We start from the raw sequence: 20,092 nt of genomic DNA, 5'->3' as shown, positions 1-20,092 counted from the left end.
CTCGGTCACCACCACAATAATGAGAGGAAAGGGTTGCTGAGTCATTAGATGACGTCACCGCGTCGGCACGGTCACGTGTACTCAGCACCAGCAAAGTGTCTGTGCGCGAGGAAGGGACTGACATAGCTCGCGCACTCCTATCAAATATCAGCTGCTCGCAATTCGACACTGCTTTATTCCGTAACAGTCGAAGTGGCTGAAACCGTAGCCCGTGCTTGGCTCGAAACGGCTCTGAAGCAAAGAGCGGATACATCCGTGTTTAAAACGAATCACATAAGGCCTAGCGTGTGCACTCGCGAGTATTAAACTGATTACTCCACGTGAAGTGTCAGTTACGCGGTTGAGGAGAAGCTGAAGTCGAAGTCCATAACAATACTCCAGGGATCGTAGGTTTGTGCTATGGGCTTACTGTCACAAGGTTCGCCGCTCAACTGGGAAGAGACCAAGAAACATGCGGACCACGTTAGAAAGCACGGCATCCTGCAGTTCCTCAACATCTACAACAAGGTCAAAGATCGACAGAAGGATGTGCTGAAATGGGGAGACGAGGTGAGGCTCTTTTTCATCTTCATAAATGCACTTTATAATTGCATGTGATGGAGAAACACGTGGTTGCGTTTTTAGAGGCAGCATGCAGTGATGCAATCGACCAGATTCGGATGCTGCTTGAGAGCAGGTGCGCCGTTCGGCTCACTTAATGTTTTGCATGCTCGTACACTGACACTTCTGGACACATTTGACTGTGGATGTATGATTCTTAAAATCCTTCAGGTATAAAGGCCGATGTTTACAATATTGAAATTAGTTTTGTAGACGCATGCAATTCGTGTTTATGCGTGAATTCATTTGCCAAACTAAAACTTCACTCTGTTTCGATGTGGCTGAGCTCGAGCAAGGAGCCAACAGTTGTCCATCCTACATAGGACTTTCTTTAGTGTTGTTTAAAAATTATCCTCATGGTGAAGTGGGTTGAGACAATGCTCAGTGGAAGCTCAAATATGAGATATTTTGTAGCCAAATATTCTCCCATTCCCCCCCCCCCCCCCCATTGTGAGGACAGAAAAATCACAGTAATAAGGTATTCGTGGGTGCATCCAAATGTTCCACTGGTATAGAGTATGTATAATGCAGCTCAGGCATGTGAAGATCTGCCCACAATGTTTTTAGTTCACAGATTTTGTGATGACAATTACAAAATCCCATTTCAAATGGATGGGTGGGTGGTTCGTCATCTTTTAGTGAGCTCTTGCTCTGTTTATAAAAAAAAAAAAAAAAAAAAAAAACATCTTAACCATGTCCTAAAGTAAACATTTCAAACAATGGCGCCTAAAATTTTCACGTACAAATGAAAAGTTCATGTAGGATCAGCAGGCTAATGTCCATTTCTAAACCTCCTTTTGAAATGTCTTTTCATTTCAATACCTTTGTTCGGCCAGATGTCGTTGATGGATTTATGATAAAACCTGTGGAATGTTGTTGATTTAGGTGAATCCTTTTGTTCCGCATTGCTGGACTCAAAAGGCATAAAGAATGGAATGACCTCAGTCTACTAATATCACACTGCAATTTTACTTTCATAATCAGCGTGTCTAGAGAAAAATAATACTGTGCTTTGTAATTGTTGGGTTTACAAGGCAAATCCACTCACACATAATATGCTTAGTGAAAGCAACTGTGCTTACAGAAACCATTGTTACTTGTGGGTAATATTTTGTAATTTGATGAACTGTTGTAAAAAAAAGTGTCTGAAACATCTTGCAGGTGGAGTACATGTTGGTGGAAATGGATGATAAAAATGAAAAAGTCCGCCTTGTTCTGAACGGGAAGGATGTTTTGGAAACCCTTCAGGAAAAGGGTGAAAAGATCAACCCCAAGTGAGTAACGTTTTAGTGGGATTTATTGTATGTCACAAAACAATCAGGTCAGACTTTTTGATTTGGTAACATGTGCAGGGTTTTGCTATGAATCCAGAAATGGATTCTAACACTTCTGACCTTTATTGCACCCATTGAAGATTTTTTTTTTAACTGGGTACCCTGAGCCTAGCTGGTTTGTCCTTTAGTACACTTTAACTTCCTACAGGCCTGTAATGTCTTGCAGCCAATCCCTCTTTTATGCATGTGTCTAATTAGCCAACAAGATCGATAGTATCTTTTGTACCTGTACTTCTTATGTTTAAATGACGGCCTCATAAGAGTCAATTGAAGCTGCTAGCTCAGACAGCATATTCTTGATTTTAAGTTTGATTAGTTATATAGAAGGGAGGAATGGCCTTTTGTCTGAACCTGTCTACACAAGCCCTTCTGAGGCCAAGTGCTACTGATGTTGTGTAGCTGTTGACTGAAGCGTGCAGTGGGAAATGAGAGAGCCGAGGCATTCCTCATTACTGCTTCTCTACTGCACACACTAAAGAGCGTAGCGCCCCGTCCCAACACAGCACATGGACAGTCTGAGATGCCACCCATTTATATACAGTAGACTGATAGATTGGCCAGACTGTTATTTATCCATTTTAAGGTGCTAGATTTCGGAATTGATTTCCTTTTAAAATTTCCAAACTTTAGAATCCAGAGTCTACTAACAGCCTTGTCAGATCATGATATATGACATGTTGTCTGTCTGTATAAATCTATGCTCATTTGTCTACCAGTGCTTGTGCTAGTGTTCACATTCGTACGTCCCTTTAGATGAAGAGACCAAATATTGATCTCTTGCTTTGTAATCTTCAGGGGTTTTTTTTTGCGTTTTCTTACTAGTTGATTGTGATCCTTGCATGTTTGCAGCCACCCCACTCTCTGGAGGCCAGAGTACGGCAGCTACATGATCGAAGGGACCCCCGGGCAGCCGTACGGAGGGACCATGTCAGAGTTTAACACGGTAGAAGACAACATGGGAAAGCGGAGGAGAGAAGCCGCATCTGTGCTTAATATGAACGAGACTCTCCTCACAGTTACGTCATTCCCCAGGTAATTATATCATCAATCCTTAGCTGTAATCCAATAATAATATCCATATCCACCCAAAGTTGAGTAAGCTTTGCTAAATTTCCGTTAAAGGGATACACCACCCCAAAATGAACATTTTGTCATTAATCACTTACCCCCATGTTATTCCAAACCCGTAAATGCTTTGTTTGTCTTCAGAACACAATTTCATAACTTTACGGTTGAACCACTGATGGCAGATGGACTATTATGATGATGCATGTCATACTTTTCTGGACCTTGACAGTGTAACTTACTTGGCAGTCAATGGGACAGTCACAAGCTTCCAGGTTTTCATCCAAAATATCTTCAATTGTTTTCCGAAGACGAACAAAGCTTATATGGGTTTGAAATGACATTGGAGTAAGTGATTAATGACTAAATTTTAATTTTGGTGTGGAGTTTCCCTTTAAAATTGCCTTTGGATTTAGATTCAGGGTTTTGCATTGAGCACAGACCAGATTATAACCATTTTCTTGACGCAAGATGTTTTTCCTGGTTATTCCTGATATTGTCTCAGTTGGTGACCTTACACTTTTAATAAAGTATTAAATTTACAGAAAACGTCCACTAGTCACGTCACAGTAATGAATGATGCATTTTTGTGGACAAAACACATCTGAAGTATAGTGGACAACACAAAGTTAGCTGCTGTGGGGGAAAATGCATGACCCAGGTTATGCAAAACATGGCAGCTCTTTATATTATGTTGTCACACAAACTCATTATCTTCTAGGTTACCCTGTGTGTCCATGTCTGCTGTTCTTCAGTGCATAACTTGCATGTTTTTAACACTTTATCTTTATCTGTGGAAGTTAGAAAATCCTGCAGATTTTTCCATTTTGCATCCTGGCAAAGAGCAGACTTCATTGAACGAGTGCCAGACTGAGCACATAAGAAAGGGAGTACGATTAATCTGACTACATAACACATTTTGCTTGCGTGTAGAATTTGAGACCTTCAGGCAGTTGAATTTGTATGAGAGAAGTAGCTGTAAAGAGGCTGTTGTCTAATAGGGAGTGAATATAATATGGGCTTATTATTTTATACAGGTGAGAAAACCTACCTTTTACCAATAAACATTTGTCCTGCTTTTGTTTTTTGTTTTTATTTTAAAATGTAGCTTTTATTCTTTCTTTTTTTTTTTGTGGTGTAAGTGGTCATAATGGCCACTTCTAGTGTCTAGATGGCATTTATGAATATGATATGCCCAGAGTTAGTCATGGCACAGGTCTTTTTTTTTTTTTTTTTTTCGGGGGTAAAAAAGACATTTGAAATGCGTCGCTCTGAATGAGCTGTTTCGATCCACTGAAATGAGCTCTAAATGAAGACTGTTTTGGACAGATTTTGTTTGGCTTTTATTTTATTTTATTTATAAAAACTGTTACAGCTTTAGCAGTTTTTGTATTTTATACATATTAATAGTTACAATAAAGTTCAAACATTAGCTTTTTTTCCAGCATAACACTCCTGGATGTTTGAGTAATTTGGGTGTGCCATATGTGTGTAGATGGCGTTCACCCTTTATCCACAAACACTTTATTGACCATGATAAAAGATGCAGGCTTATATTTGTCTTTGCATGTTTTTACATCCCTTGTAGAGTTGCAGTCTAATATGCAAATGTTTGCTGTTCTGAACTGCAGTGTGTGGTTGTATTTTTCTCTTTGCGATGTGTGTGTTTTAGGTTAGGCTGCCCAGGCTTCACCCAGCCAGAATACAAACCCACACCTGTTGAAAAAGGGGTGTCCAAATCACTTTTCTTCCCCGATGAGGCCATCAACAGACACCCTAGATTCAGGTGAGAGAGGAGTTGTTTGCATAAGCTCGAGCTCAGAGGCATTACCCGGGGATTATGGGGAGCCCAGTTCAAAAGACGGTTGTCTTTCACATTCCAGTAGCAAAGAGCATTTTACAAAGTGCTGTTCATCTGTAGAGTTATGGGTGTTTCTCATATGGTCACTCATATTTATGGTCCGTTAAGGATTTCAGCAAACCTAACTATAAGTACTTAATTCATCTTGTACTGTTTGTTCTACAGACATGAATTGTACCAAACCTAATATTTGTAAATATTTAATCCATGGTTATTGCAACTGAAAAGGGTATGAATGCTTTAGGTGATGCACTAACGAATCTCATCTGTTGATGTGTTATAGCACTCTGACCAGAAACATACGCCACCGGAGAGGAGAAAAGGTGGTGATAAATGTACCAAGTAAGTGTTTTGATGTTTGTTTGTCTTTGTAAAAGATAGATTTCAGTTTCTGTAGTTGAAAGGAATTCTTGCTCTGAAATAATAGAATAAACGGAGTATGTGGTTTCATTTGATCTACAGTACTCCTAATGTAAGTGAATGAGTGGATACCCATAATAAATCGAGACGAGCAGAAATGTCTTTAAGCTGCGTTACAGAAGAATCTCGGCCATCTCTATAGATGAGTTTCCACATTTGATTCACTTATTTTCTTGTTAATCACGGTGAAGCACTTTTGACACAATCGGTATTGTATAAAGCACTACAGAAATAAAGGTGACTTGCCTCTACTATTGTTATCGATGATGAATATGTTTTACATTTCCTGTAGAACAGGATTTTTGGCAAATGAGATTTTACAGGCTGCCCAGTGATATGCCATTAAAGTAAAAATCAAATGAGAGCGAACGCTGCTGTTCATATCGCAGCAATAGGGTTAAAGATTTATGTGGAAGAAGGTGCTTTTATTGCTTGGTAGCACACTCGGACTGCAACATGTCACAACATGTTTTGTTTGAGCAGGTGATTATTAACGAAAAATAACATAAAATCAAGATGTTTATTATATTTTTGCTTGATTTTTGCCATGTTTTTTAATTGCTTCTCTTTCTCCTTAACAGTTTTTAAAGATAAAAACACCCCATCTCCTTTTGTGGAGGCGTTTCCAGAGGACGATGGGGAAGCTGCCCGGGCTGCCCTGCCTGATCACATCTACATGGACGCCATGGGCTTCGGCATGGGAAACTGTTGCCTGCAGGTAAAACAATGTCTTTTCCTCCTGGAAACCTCTCTCACTACCTAGGTTTCCATTACCCTATTTATACGCGCATTTTGAAGTATCACATCAGAAATGAATTATGAAGTGCAAGTAATTTATTATATGTGAAAATTCTTATACTCAGTGGCCTCTACTTTTGTTAGTGATATTTAGTGCAACTTAGTGATGATTTTGTTCTCTTTGACTCGTTGGATGGAAACAGTGCTTATTCACAAATGTTTATACAATATTCAAATTTTGCTCATAAGTTGAATTTGCAACTTTGGACGGAAACCCATCTAACTGATTTGCATTGGGGATATTTAAATCAAGTGTTTGACATTGGGTCTGTGTTGTCCACCGTTGCCATTTCAGGTGACCTTCCAGGCCTGCAGCATCAGTGAGGCACGCTACCTTTACGACCAGCTGGCCACTTTCTGTCCCATAGTGGTAAGAGAACACGGGTTTGGGGAATTCTCACAACAGAACACGATATCCTTTTTGAAAAGGGTCCAAAACCAGAAAGTAAACTTTGCTTCACAGAACAAATGATAATTAATCATTATGTGTTTATACAGTTAAATAAATGTGGGGAAATGGTCAGCGCAGGCAAGGCAAACTTTTATGCATGATGTGACTGCTTGCTAAAAATTGGGCATCTTTACCACACATGAAGTTATAGGTAACACTTTACAAAAAGGTGTCAGTTGTTAACATTGATGTATGAACTAACAAAGACTAATAAATACTGTAACAAATGGACTGTTCATTGTTAATGTTAGTAACCCATATGAAGTTAATATAGTTATTCATTGTTCATGTTAGTTCACAGTACATTAATGTTAATAAGCACAACTTTTGATTTTAATGTTTAACTACTGTTAACCTTATTGTAAAGTGTTATCTTAATATAAAAACCGACCCTCTTCTTTTTCACGTTCCTGTTTTGTAAGTAGTTGTACAACCTTTTAAGATGCTTTTAAGATGAAGCTTCAGAAATGCTCTCAAATGTTCTGTGTGTTTGTGCAGATGGCTCTCAGCGCTGCCTCACCGTTCTATCGGGGCTATGTCTCAGACATTGACTGCCGCTGGGGCGTGATCTCTGCGTCGGTGGATGACAGAACCCGAGAAGAGCGGGGCCTGGAGGTGAGATCCTCTTTACCATCATGCCTATATATAAATCAAAGGTACTGTAAGAACATTATTGTGAGAGAAAGACTGTGTACTCAGTACATGTTGAATTACTGTCTGTATCGTTACGCCCTGCATACCTTCCACACGAGTTTCCTCAAATATTTGTTACTGTTGTCTGTATTGATCCCAGGGCAAACGGTGATAAAGCTTCAGAAAGCATTCTACAAGTAGCCCAAAGAGTGCAACTTGTGCAACCCGATGCACCAATGTTAATTATGGGTGATTTTAACCAATGTTTGCTGGATAAGACCCTGAGAGACTTTTACCAATATGTCACATGTCCAACAAGACATAACAGGACTCCATAAAGGGTGCATATAAATCTCTCCCTCTTCCCCCGCCAGACAGGACGGACCATAACTGTATTATTCAACTTGTCCCATTGTATCGTACAGCCCTAAGGAGGGGGAACATTTTAATTAGACAGTCTAAGAACTGGACTGAAGATTCCATCTTGACTAGGGATGTCAAATTTCGGTCATTTCCATGATTGATCGTCGTTTAAATGAATGATCAATTAATCGATTAATCGTTAACCTTAATGCTGAAAAATGCGTCCATTGCAGCCACACTGGCACCGGCATGACAGGATGTGCAAAAGCCACACACACAAAAACGCTTTCTCACTTCAGTTAAAGGGGATTTATTCTAAATAAAATGGATGTGATTATTATAATGGATAGATGTGATTATGAACATTTGATCAAATGAAGAGAGCGCGCCATACGTTTGAGGTAATTTAACTTTGTTGACCGTAGGCTTGTCGTGATGGTGGATTAATCAATTAATCGCACAATAAAAAAAAACTAGCAAATTTTTTCGGCCACGATAAAATTTTATAAAAAAAATGTAACATGTCATGATGTGTGGTCAGCCTGTGGACAGACCGCGGCAGAAAACACCCTCTCCGATGGCACAGATGTCCCGGGAATAAAGAGATAATGTCCCGCTAGAGTGACCAGCTTTGGGAAGCGCCTTTCATTTGCTTGTGGATGTTTGCGTCGCAAGTGATACAGCATTGTACTTGCACAACTATTGCACTTTATTTTAATACCGCGGAACATATTTTGCAAGTAACTTCGTTCCCCTTTCTGTCGAAATGGGCCTACTTTTCGCTCGCTTTGGCTTGCTCAGCTTAATGTGTCTGTAGGCGTGTGGTTGTCTGTCAACGTGCCCAGTGAGAATTTTAAGCCACACAAAGTCAACATGTTGCTGGTATTTCTTGCTCTGAATCTGCCATAAAATAAGTTTATTGATCTTTGAAAAGGTGTACCTGCGTTATTATGCTATTATCATTATATTAGTTGAAACTGGTCTAAGAACGACAATATTATCGTTTATCGTGATAATTTCTTGGACAATTTATCGTCCAGCAAAATTTGTTATCGTGACAGGCCTAGTTGACTGTTTCCTATCCCGCCAGAGACCGCTGAACATGACTCTTTAAATGTTTCCTGGTGCTCGTTGTTGTATTTTAAAACACAATTGCAATGTTTCCAACTGACATTATGGCCTTTAAAATAAAATGATCCCAAACGTAACTGTAGCGCATGTGTGGCAAGAGGTAGGCCTCTTGGTATTTAAAAATCCGGCATACAGTGCATTAGATTTCGACAGTGCGTGTGTGCAGACGAGTACGAGCGAGCGTGGCTTTGGCTAGATTTATTTGGAGGTTATTGCTCACGTCTCATTTGGCACATATCCAAATGTTTAAACTATTATTTATAATGTAAACTAGGCTTGTACTTTTCTTTCCGTGAACATATGGAGCACCACCACACTTCTGTTTTAAATCCATTATCTTAATTAAGTCAGATATATTTCGCATATTTAAAAAAGCTTTGTTTATTAGAGGAGTAATAGGTTAACTGGAAAATGTTAGGTCGTGACCATGCCTCTGGATGCCATTCGAGGAAATAGCCTTCATTTATGTGGCTTTGTTCTGGTTTGCCGGTTGGTCACGAATTTCCACAAATTCAATAACATTTAGGCATTGTTTCTTTTCCTAAATCTTCAGTCTAACCCTCAAATTTCACCGGTTTATTTTATCTCTATTGAAGATATCATGAATTAAGAAAATTCTTTGATAATTCGTTTGTTCCCTTATTTCAGTTAAATCATGGGTTATTCAGGGAACAAAATTAAAGGTCCCGTTTTTCATGCTTTTTTTGAAGCTTTGATTGTGTTTACAGTGTGCTATATAACGTGTTCATGTTTCGCGTATAAAAAAACACCGTATTTTTCACACAATTCACCTATCTTTATACCACTGTTTTCACTGTCATAAAAACGGGCTGATGACTTCCTTGTTCTATAAAGTCCCTCCTTCAGAAATACGTAACGAGTTCTAATTGGGCCAGCGGTTCCTGTGTTGTGATTCGACAACAAGCAAGTGGGCAGGTTTTGTTTTGAAAACCTGGCAATCCTGATCTGAACGCACGTACTGGAGATGTACTTATAATCACGGGAGCGTTTTTACTGACGAGATGAGCATGAAAATCGCATTAGATTTTTTTTTTTTTGCACGGCCCTAACATCTAGTTAACAAAGCTAAACAGCGTTGCCCTTTGTGTAATAAGTTACAGAAACTGTTAAATGCACCAACTTAAATAATAAAATACACTTACCGGTTGTGGTCCATAAACAACGCCTTCTCCAGACAAAGAGGGAACTGCTCCATCTTTCAAGAATAATCTTTGTGCAAATCCGGCATTAAACTGATCGAGATTGAGGAAGCTCGCTGTCCTCAGCAAAATGTGCTGCACATAGTTTTACATGTAGATTATAATTTTCGGGAACAGAGTTGAACATAAATTGTAACCATTGATCTCTAAGTACAGCGTCCCTGGGAAGCCCAAACAAAGGTGATTGGACTCAGAGATGAAAATAACAGCGTTTCAACGACATGGCAACAAACACAAACGCAGCTCTTCCTCTTCTCCGTCGGAGCGCAACAAGACCACGCTCCCTGTTTGTGTATTCATGTGGGCGGAGGTTAGTCAAAAAACAGTTTTACTGACATCATTACTGTAGGAACTAGAGGGATGTAGTCCAAACGGGTCGTTTTTTGTAGGCGAATTCTGTTAAATAAAATATCTTGCATGGCATTGAACTTTGAGCTTTAGTGTTTAACAGATATTATTTATACTCTAACAACAACATTACACACTAACTAAAGTTTAAAACATGGGATCACGAAGAACGGGACCTTATGAAACATGGACAGTTTAACAAGTCATAGGATAGCCTTTCTGTCGTGTGTCCCGCATCTCTGCAAAGTGCACGATATGAAACAATTATCTGATGAAATGACTTAGTTACTAAATTTCTATTGCTTTCCATGTTTAAGAACGTTTGTTTTGTTTCTATTTTAATGTACTTTTAAAGTTTAAATCACATTAAAAGCTTAATTTGCACATGTTTTGCTCATGAGCCGCATGCACTGACCATCGACAGCTTTAATCGATTGCATCTCTTATCGACAATTAATCGATCATCCATTTATCGTTGACATCCCTAATCTCGACCCTACAAGGGTGTTATGAACGCACTGATTGGGAAATGTTTAAAGAGTCATGTGCTGACATAGATGAACTTACTGATGTTGTTAGCTGTTGTGTGTCCAACTGTGTTGATAACATTATTCCTGAAAAGTCTGTAAAGGTGTACCTAAATAACAAACCATGGATAACTATATCACTCAAGGGGCTGCTAAAAGACAGACAGCATGCATTTCAGAAAGGAAATCTTTCTGAGTTAAATTGATTAAAAAAAGAAATAAAATTGGAGATAAATATGGCAAAGCTGCATTATAAAGAGAAGATGAAACTGGAGTTAAGAAAGTAATTGGGGCTCAGTCTGGGATGGCATGAAAACCACAGTTGGGACAAAGTCTAAAAGAGATTCTAATAGTAATAGACTGGTATAGAGATGATTAAAATATTTGTAAGGTTTGATACTCATGATTTTGAGAATATTCTCTGTGAGCAAAAAAAAAAAAAATTTCATTAGTAATCCCGTTTGAAGAACAGGATGTATTAACTTGTTTAAACATTTGAAAGCTAGGAAAAGCTCAGAGCAATTGGGATCTATTTTTTATTATATTTTTCAACTGTCCCTTACTCAACAGAAGGTGCAGAGATTATGCAAATCCTCTACAGTCATCCCGGTGGCTAAAAAGAATAATCCAGTAGAACTAAATGATTTTAGGCCAGTTGCGCTGACCTCTTTAGTAATGAAGAGTTTTGAGAGATTGTTGAAAAAGGAGCTCCTTACAGTGGTAGAGGATTCTCTCGAATCTCTACAGTTTGCTCATAGAGCCAGGCGTGCTACGGCCACCGTGTTGAATTTGGTACAGCATTTAGAGGGAACGAAGACTCATGCTAGAATTTTATTCGTTGATTTTTCATCTACTTTTAATATGATTCAACCTCACATTTAGTAGAGACACTTGAGTTTTGGTTTTGATTTTTGTATTATTGGTTGGATCCTGGACATTTTAAATGGGGGTTTATCAGAGGTATGGTCTTAATCTACAGGGTCCCCTCAGGGATGTGTGCATTCTCCACTTCTGTATATTTTATACACTGACAATTGCAGGAGTAGGCATGAAAATAGATTTATTGTAAAATATGCAGATGATTCCGCTATTGTCAGTCTCCTCCATGTGGATGAAAATGGTCTAGATGATTTTGTGAAAGATGATTATTAAATGTGTTAAAAACTAAAGACATGCATGTTGATTTTAGGCGTAATCAAAGTGATATAAAGAGAACAACTATTAAAGATCAGGAGGTTGAGGTTGTGGAATCATGCAAGTATTTGGGATGTGTGATTGATGACAAGCTGAATTTTAATGTAAATGTGGAGAAGATTTGTAAAAGGGGCAAGCAACTTTTGTACTGTCTATGGAGACTGTCCAGATTTAACATTGTTACATCCCTGATGACTCTGTTTTAGAAATCTTACATTGAGTCTGTTTTAACATTTGCTATGTTATGCTGGTATGGCAGTCTTGGTATGAAGACTGCATTGGTGAAAATAGTTAACACCAGTAGTAAGATTTTAGTTCAGCAGAGACATCCTACCGACCTATATAATCGACAGGTAGTTAGAAAAGCCCAATCTATCTTAACGGTTACTTCCCATCCTCTCTATTATGAGTTTCAGTTTTTACCTTCAGGACAAATGGGTATTCTGCCTGCGTACTGCTCAGAATTACCAAAATGGCGCTACACTGATATGGAGAGGAATTGTTGAATAAAGTTGTTATTTTTGTTTTCTTCACGTACAAAAAGTATTCTCGTCGCTTCATAATGTTACGGTTGAATCACTGATGGCAGATGGACTATTCTGACGATGCTTTTCACATTTTTCTGAACTTTGACACTGATATTTATTTCGTAGTCTTTCAGTTTTCAGTCTTTCTTTGGTTTTCATCCAAAATATCTTAAATTGTGTTCCGAAAACAAATGGAAGCTTTTATGGGTTTGGAACGACATGGGGATAAGTGATTGACAAAAATTTTATTTTGTGGTGTAATTTTAAAAGAAAACAACCCCATCCGATTACTGCTTTTGAGAACTTCAGAGGGCTCCAGACTGTGGCTATTGAGTGGTTGCATTGGTGCGACCACCTCGTTGTTCAACTCTGCCATTTACAAAAGCAAAACGAAATTGCGCTACTCGTTTGAGCTTCTCCAGGCTCAGAACAGCTTTACTCGGCAGCCAAAGTACAGTTTGAGACACTGTTACAGCACAAGCGCTGTGAGATCCAGTGAGAAGGGTTTGAATTCGCCGCAGAATTAATAAAAATTGCTGTGAGATCTAATGAACAGCATTCAAATTCTGCTCGAAATCTGTTGCAAACAGATCATAATGGCAGTGACATAGAAAACCAGTAACGTTACAGTGTTTCCCACAGTCTTACACTCTATTTGTGGCAGCACTCACTTGCCCCCATATATAAATGCCAATTTAAACTTGCAGTGCTCATATTTTTTTAACAATGTCAATGTCACCTTTATTTATATAGCGCTTTAAACAAAATACATTGCGTCAAAGCAACTGAACAACATTCATTAGGAAAACAGTGTCAATAATGCAAAAATGAGAGTTAAAGGCAGTTCATCATTGGATTCAGTTATGTCATCTCTGTTCAGTTAAATAGTGTGTGTGCATTTATTTGCAATCAAGTCAACGATATCGCTTTAGATGAAGTGTCCCCAACTAAGCAAGCCAGAGGCGACAGCGGCAAGGAACCGAAACTCCATCGGTGACAGAATGGAGAAAAAAACCTTGGGAGAAACCAGGCTCAGTTGGGGGGCCAGTTCTCTTCTGACCAGACGAAACCAGTAGTTCAATTCCAGGCTGCAGCAAAGTCATCTGTTTCCTGTGGTCTTGTCCTGGTGCTCCTCTGAGACAAGGTCTTTACAGGGGATCTGTATCTGGGGCTCTAGTTGTCCTGGTCTCCGCTGTCTTTCAGGGATGTAGAGGTCCTTTCTAGGTGCTGATCCACCATCTGGTCTGGATACATACTGGATCCGGGTGACTGCAGTGACCCTCTGATCTGGACACAGACTGGATCTGGTGGCCACGGTGACCTCGGAACAAGAGAGAAACAGACAAATATTAGCTTAGATGCCATTCTTCTAATGATGTAGCAAGTACATAGGGTGTTATGGGAAGTGTTTCCGGTTCCGGTTTACCTAATTAATGCAGCCTAAAAATCCTTTAACGGATTTGGATAATAAAAGCATATTAGTATGTTATGTGTATGCCAGGTTAAAGAGATGGGTCTTTAATCTAGATTTAAACTGCAAGAGTGTGTCTGCCTCCTGAACAATGTTAGGTAGGTTATTCCAGAGTTTGGGCGCCGAATAGGAAAAGGATCTGCCGCCTGCAGTTGATTTTGATATTCTAGGTATTATCAAATTGCCTGAGTTTTGAGAACGTAGCGGACGTAGAGGATTATAATGTAAAAGGAGCTCATTCAAATACTGAGGTGCTAAACCATTCAGGGCTTTATAAGTAATAAGCAATATTTTAAAATCTATGCGATGCTTGATAGGGAGCCAGTGCAGTGTTGACAGGACCGGGCTAATATGGTCATACTTCCTGGTTCTAGTAAGAACTCTTGCTGCTGCATTTTGGACTAGCTGTAGTTTGTTTACTAAGCGTGCAGAACAACCACCCAATAAAGCATTACAATAATCTAACCTTGAGGTCATAAATGCATGGATGAACATTTCTGCATTTGACATTGAGAGCATAGGCTGTAATTTAGATATATTTTTGAGATGGAAAAATGCAGTTTTACAAATGCTAGAAACGTGGCTTTCTAAGGAAAGATTGCGATCAAGTAGCACACCTAGGTTCCTAACTGATGATGAAGAATTGACAGAGCAACCATCAAGTCTTAGACAGTGTTCCAGGTTATTACAAGCAGAGTTTTTAGGTCCTATAATTAACACCTCTGTTTTTTCAGAATTTAGCAGTAAGAAATTACTCGTCATCCAGTTTTTTATATCGACTATGCAATCCATTCGTTTTTCAAATTGGTGTGTTTCACCGGGCTGCGAAGAAATATAGAGCTGAGTATCATCAGCATAACAGTGAAAGCTAACACCATGTTTCCTGATGATATCTCCCAAGGGTAACATATAAAGCGTGAAGAGTAGCGGCCCTAGTACTGAGCCTTGAGGTACTCCATACTGCACTTGTGATCGATAGGATACATCTTCATTCACTGCTACGAACTGATGGCGGTCATATAAGTACGATTTAAACCATGCTAATGCACTTCCACTGATGCCTACAAAGTATTCAAGTCTATGCAAAAGAATGTTGTGGTCAATTGTGTCAAACGCAGCACTAAGATCCAATAAAACTAATAGAGAGATACATCCACAATCAGATGATAAGAGCAGATCATTTGTAACTCTAAGAAGAGCAGTCTCAGTACTATGATACGGTCTAAATCCTGACTGGAAATCCTCACATATACCATTTTTCTCTAAGAAGGAATATAATTGTGTGGATACCACCTTTTTTTAGTATCTTGGACAGAAAAGGGAGATTCGAGATTGGTCTATAATTAACTAGTTCTTTGGGGTCAAGTTGTGGTTTTTTGATGAGAGGCTTAATAACAGCCAGTTTGAAGGTTTTGGGGACATGTCCTAATGACAATGAGGAATTAATAATAGTCAGAAGAGGATCTATGACTTCTGGAAGCACCTCTTTCAGGAGCTTAGATGGTATAGGGTCTAACATACATGTTGTTGGTTTAGATGATTTAACAAGTTTATACAATTCTTCCTCTCCTATGGTAGAGAATGAGTGGAACTGTTCCTCAGGGGGTCTATAGTGCACTGTCTGATGCGATACTGTAGCTGACGGCTGAATGGTTGCAATTTTATCTCTAATAGTATTGATTTTAGAAGTAAAGTAGTTCATAAAGTCATTACTGCTGTGGTGTTGGGAAATGTCAACACTTGTTGAGGCTTTATTTTTCGTTAATTTAGCCACTGTATTGAATAAATACCTGGGGTTATGTTTGTTTTCTTCTAAAAGAGAAGAAAAGTAATCGGATCTAGCAGTTTTTAATGCTTTTCTGTAGGATATGTTACTTTCCCGCCAAGCAATAAGAAATACCTCTAGTTTTGTTTTCCTCCAGCTGCGCTCCATTTTTCGGGCTGCTCTCTTTAACAAAGTCAGATCCTTTTGCAAAATCTATTTGTGGCAGTCAGTTTTGTCCTTGTTAATCAGCTATCATTTCCAACTGATATTATAATAAATTATGGGTAAGGTTAGGTTTAGGGGGAGGGATTGGGTTAAGTCTATATTTTTGGACAGTAATGTTGTTCCAGGAACATGTCTTACTTGGCAAAATCACGGCTACTGTATTTAAATATGTAAAAGGAAAAAGAAAAGCCTCACTCAATTTGCACACATGACTATGTTAATTCTCCTCTTAAAATTATGCAATGTTAACTGTCACAAATGTGCTTTTTTTTTAGTTTTTTGTTAGATAAGAACATTTGAACTTTAAGTTTAAATGTTTTAATCGAATGACAGTAAAAGCAGCATGTATAATAATGAACAAGTTTGTCAGTAGATCTGACTACTTCTGATATCAACAGTTATCAGTCAAGGTCAGTGCTCTCAGAATAGGCTGATTAATCAGCTGATGTTTAAATGGCAAAAAATTGCTTTAAAAAAGAAAAGAAAAAGTGAATCCATGCTCTGTTTCTCCGCAGCCGCTGAAAAACAACAAATTCAGGATCCATAAATCGCGGTACGATTCGATTGACAGCTACCTCTCCTGCTGTGGTGAGAAATACAATGACATTGAGCTGACCATAGATGAAGATATCAACAAACAGCTCTTAGATGCAGGTAAAGAAACACACACTGGAACCCTGTCTACAGCAGTTTGAGGATCACCTCAAACATAAGTCTTGCTCATTCCTTTGTCCTCTTGTCAAAAGATCTGCCAAGTCCACTGTAGACAGCATTTTTGCTAGTAATGGGTACTTTTTGCTTTTGCACTATTTTCAGTCGCACTGTATTGCACTGTTGCAGGCATCGACAAACTGCTGGCACAGCACATTGCACATCTCTTCATCCGCGACCCGCTGTCGCTCTTCCAGGAGAAGATTCATTTGGATGATGAGAACGAATCGGACCACTTTGAAGTAAAGTTAACATCGGATTTTCATTGTTCTAGCAAACTGATCAGCAACAAATTGTCAATATTAGACCAATGTTCACTTTTGTAGTTCGAAAGATTTGTTCAAATTGCATGTGAAAGTGAGCCATAGTTTATTTTGCATGTTGCAGAACCTTCAGTCAACCAACTGGCAGACAATGAGGTTCAAGCCGCCCCCTCCAAACTCTGACATCGGATGGAGAGTTGAGTTCCGTCCAATGGAGGTATTAAACCAACAGCTGTCTGCTGCTGTCTGTGTGCCAAATGATGCAAGCAGACGCGGCTTGACTGGCTGTGTGCTTAGCAAAGCAAACGTCAGTTCTCCGCTACCTACAGTTTATTCAAGCACAACATGCAAAACTATTCATTTTCTACTGACAGAATACACACACTATGATGAATATGAGACAAAACTACAGAATGTTACATTTTATTATTGTGTGATTCAACACAAAGATGTTTTACCAGCTAAGAAGATCAGCACTTTTAGAGTTTCATCTCCCTTTCTGATGTGAGCAGAAGTATTGGGACAGTTGTCTCACAGGTCTTTCTAAGTGTTCAGCTGTGTCCTGTCCTGCATTAATTCTTCAGATATTAAAAGCAGGGAATGTGTCTTATCAGTTATATCCAAGTCTTGCATTCAACGATGACACACACAAACCAGGAAGAAGACAAGGAAGCCGACTCTGAAAGAAAAGCAAGCAATTTGGATCCTAAAAGAAAAGAGGAAGTCGATTATAACTAAAGGAAAAACAAAGAGCATGGAGAAATCAAGAGTTTGGAAACTACCGGTGACATCAGCAACCAACGACGACTTGATCAGCTGAGAAAAACAGCAGCAGTTGATGACAAATCATAAAAGTTGTGAAAATGAACCCTAAAATACATGTCTGTAAAATCACCAACAACCTCCAGAAAGTTGGGCTGATGCTCAGTCAATCTACAGTCCGCAGGAGAATTTGACACAGAATTACAGAAGCTACACAGCAAAATGCAAACCTCTGATCAGCACCAAAAATAGAAAGGCAAGATTGTTGATGGACCGATGAGAGAAAGATTCAACTTTTTCTAAGTGATTGGAAAGCTAAAATGTGGAAAGAAAAAGGAACTGCAAATTATCCTAAACATACAAGCTCATCTGTAAAGCTTGGTGGACGTGGTGTCATCGCATGGGCAGAATGAATTTGGAACGGTACAAATTCATCTTGGCTACCAGTATTCAAGAAAATGCCACCAAACTCATTAGAAAACACTTAATATTGGATCAGGACGATGACCCAAAACACCCTGCCAGTTCAGTCAAGGACTTTATCAGGGCAAAGAAATGTAAAGTCTTAGATTTCCCAAATCAATCTCCAGATTTAAATCCGATTGAACATTAATTTCACCAGCTGAAGAGGAGACTAAAGACAGAAACTCCCCAGAACAAGCAACAGTTGGAAATGGCTGCATTAAAGGCTGGTGAAAAGCATTTCAAAGCAGAAGACCAAGAGTCTGGAGATGTCTATGGGTTGCAGACTCGCTGCTCTGATTGCATGCAAGGGATCTGCAACTAAAATATTAGCTTTTAATCTTTTACATCTGCCTTAAATTCAACTGTTTCAATACTTATGCTCACATCAAATAGTGGGATGAACTCTAAAAGTGCTGATCTTTTTATTTGGTAAAAGTGAAGTGAAAAAAGTGAAGTGAAGTGACATTCGGCCAAGTATGGTGACCCATACTCAGAATTTGTGCTCTGCATTTAACCCATCCGAAGTGCACACACACAGAGCAGTGAACACACACACACACGCACTGTGAGCACACACCCGGAGCAGTGGGCAGCCATTTATGCTGCGGCGCCCGGGAAGCAGTTGGGGGTTCGGTGCCTTGCTCAAGGGCACCTCAGTCGTGGTATTGAGAGAACTGTACATGCACTCCCCCCACCCACAATTCCTGCCAGCCCGGGACTCGAACCCACAACCCTTCGATTGGGAGTCCAACTCTCTAACCACCAGGCCACGACATGTATATGTCGAAAGACCTAATAATAAAATGTGATATTCTGTAGTTTTATTGCATACTCATCTTTTCCACTTCCGATACCGCAGCTTTGGCTATTTGCCGATTCCGATATTTTAATTTTATTCTTGAACTAATAATAAGATAAATGGAATACTTTGCTCAATTAGCCACCTAAAAAACATCTCACTTAAATGGAGAACAAATGCTTCTCCAGGATATAGTTCACAACCACAGTTGATTAAGAAAGACTGCCACCCATTATTCAACCACTACAAAAAAAATAAAAATACAGGTACTTCAGTATTTAATAGGGCTGTGAATCTTTGGCAGGGCAGCGATTCGATTACGATTCATAGGTTTTCGATTCAATTCAAGAACGATTTTTGCAAATTTAGAACGATTCGATTCGATTTACAATTAAATTCGATTTGATTATAACAATTCGATTCTGCATTCTTTAAGTGCATTCACGGGATTATTTAAATGCTTCTACTAAATTCTTTAACGGGGCAAATTACAGTAGCATTTATGGTTAGAGAACCATAGGTTAGAAAAAAAAAAAAAAAACCTTTTGTCCATTGTTAAATGCTAGTTTAATGATGCGACATGGCATATGTAAAAATGTATGTAAGCCAAGTTTTTAAAAAAGAGCTTAAAGAGTATTATGTATAAGCTAACATTTTGTCACACCAGGGGCGTAGCCATAATTTCAGAAGTGACAGAAATGTCAAATACAATCATTTTATGTATGTAGCCTATATAATAATAATAATAATTATTATTATTATTATTATTTATTTATTTATTTCTTTACAAGGAATTATCTTCTTTTTTAATTACTTTTAATTAGCTGTAATAAATCAAATACACTGCTGGACAATAATCAATCATTTGTAATTGATATTTTTTTCCTAATGGCAATTTTATGATTGTTTTATATACTAGGCTACATTTAATTAGCAATTATTTAAATGTTCTGCACAGAATAAGGTAGAAAATATACTTTATATAAAGTTTCTGTACTCTAATAAATGTCAATTAGCACTGCATCATTCATAAATTGTTTGTGGGTTTGTTTTAGTTTCATCAGTTCATTCTGTTTTTATTCAGTTTAGCTGCAGATATAGCCTGGCACATCTATGAGAGCGAGATCGCTTCTCTTTCAGTGTGAAAACGTCTTCATCT

At 38.7% G+C, this 20,092-nt stretch overlaps 1 protein-coding gene across 2 annotated transcripts in view; it reads left to right on the top strand.

Annotated features, from left to right (window-relative positions):
• Positions 1–20,092, top strand: part of LOC132110982 (glutamate--cysteine ligase catalytic subunit-like) — a 25,977-nt gene continuing 5,885 nt past the window's right edge. The window contains exons 1-11 of one of the 2 annotated variants that reach the window (XM_059518135.1): positions 1–549; positions 1,762–1,874; positions 2,784–2,966; positions 4,672–4,785; positions 5,144–5,202; positions 5,862–5,998; positions 6,374–6,448; positions 7,028–7,144; positions 16,449–16,587; positions 16,774–16,886; positions 17,032–17,124. In XM_059518135.1, coding sequence (XP_059374118.1) covers positions 400–549; positions 1,762–1,874; positions 2,784–2,966; positions 4,672–4,785; positions 5,144–5,202; positions 5,862–5,998; positions 6,374–6,448; positions 7,028–7,144; positions 16,449–16,587; positions 16,774–16,886; positions 17,032–17,124 — 1,293 coding nt within the window. In that variant the 5' untranslated portion in view covers positions 1–399. The remainder of the gene's footprint in view (positions 550–1,761; positions 1,875–2,783; positions 2,967–4,671; positions 4,786–5,143; positions 5,203–5,861; positions 5,999–6,373; positions 6,449–7,027; positions 7,145–16,448; positions 16,588–16,773; positions 16,887–17,031; positions 17,125–20,092) is intronic. The other variant, XM_059518134.1, reaches the window with a different exon arrangement.

This window comes from Carassius carassius, chromosome 30, assembly GCF_963082965.1.
Source record: "Carassius carassius chromosome 30, fCarCar2.1, whole genome shotgun sequence".
NCBI lineage: Eukaryota > Metazoa > Chordata > Actinopteri > Cypriniformes > Cyprinidae > Carassius > Carassius carassius.
The sequence above is the reverse complement of the archived record's forward strand: the minus strand, read 5'-3'. Positions and strand labels throughout refer to the sequence as shown.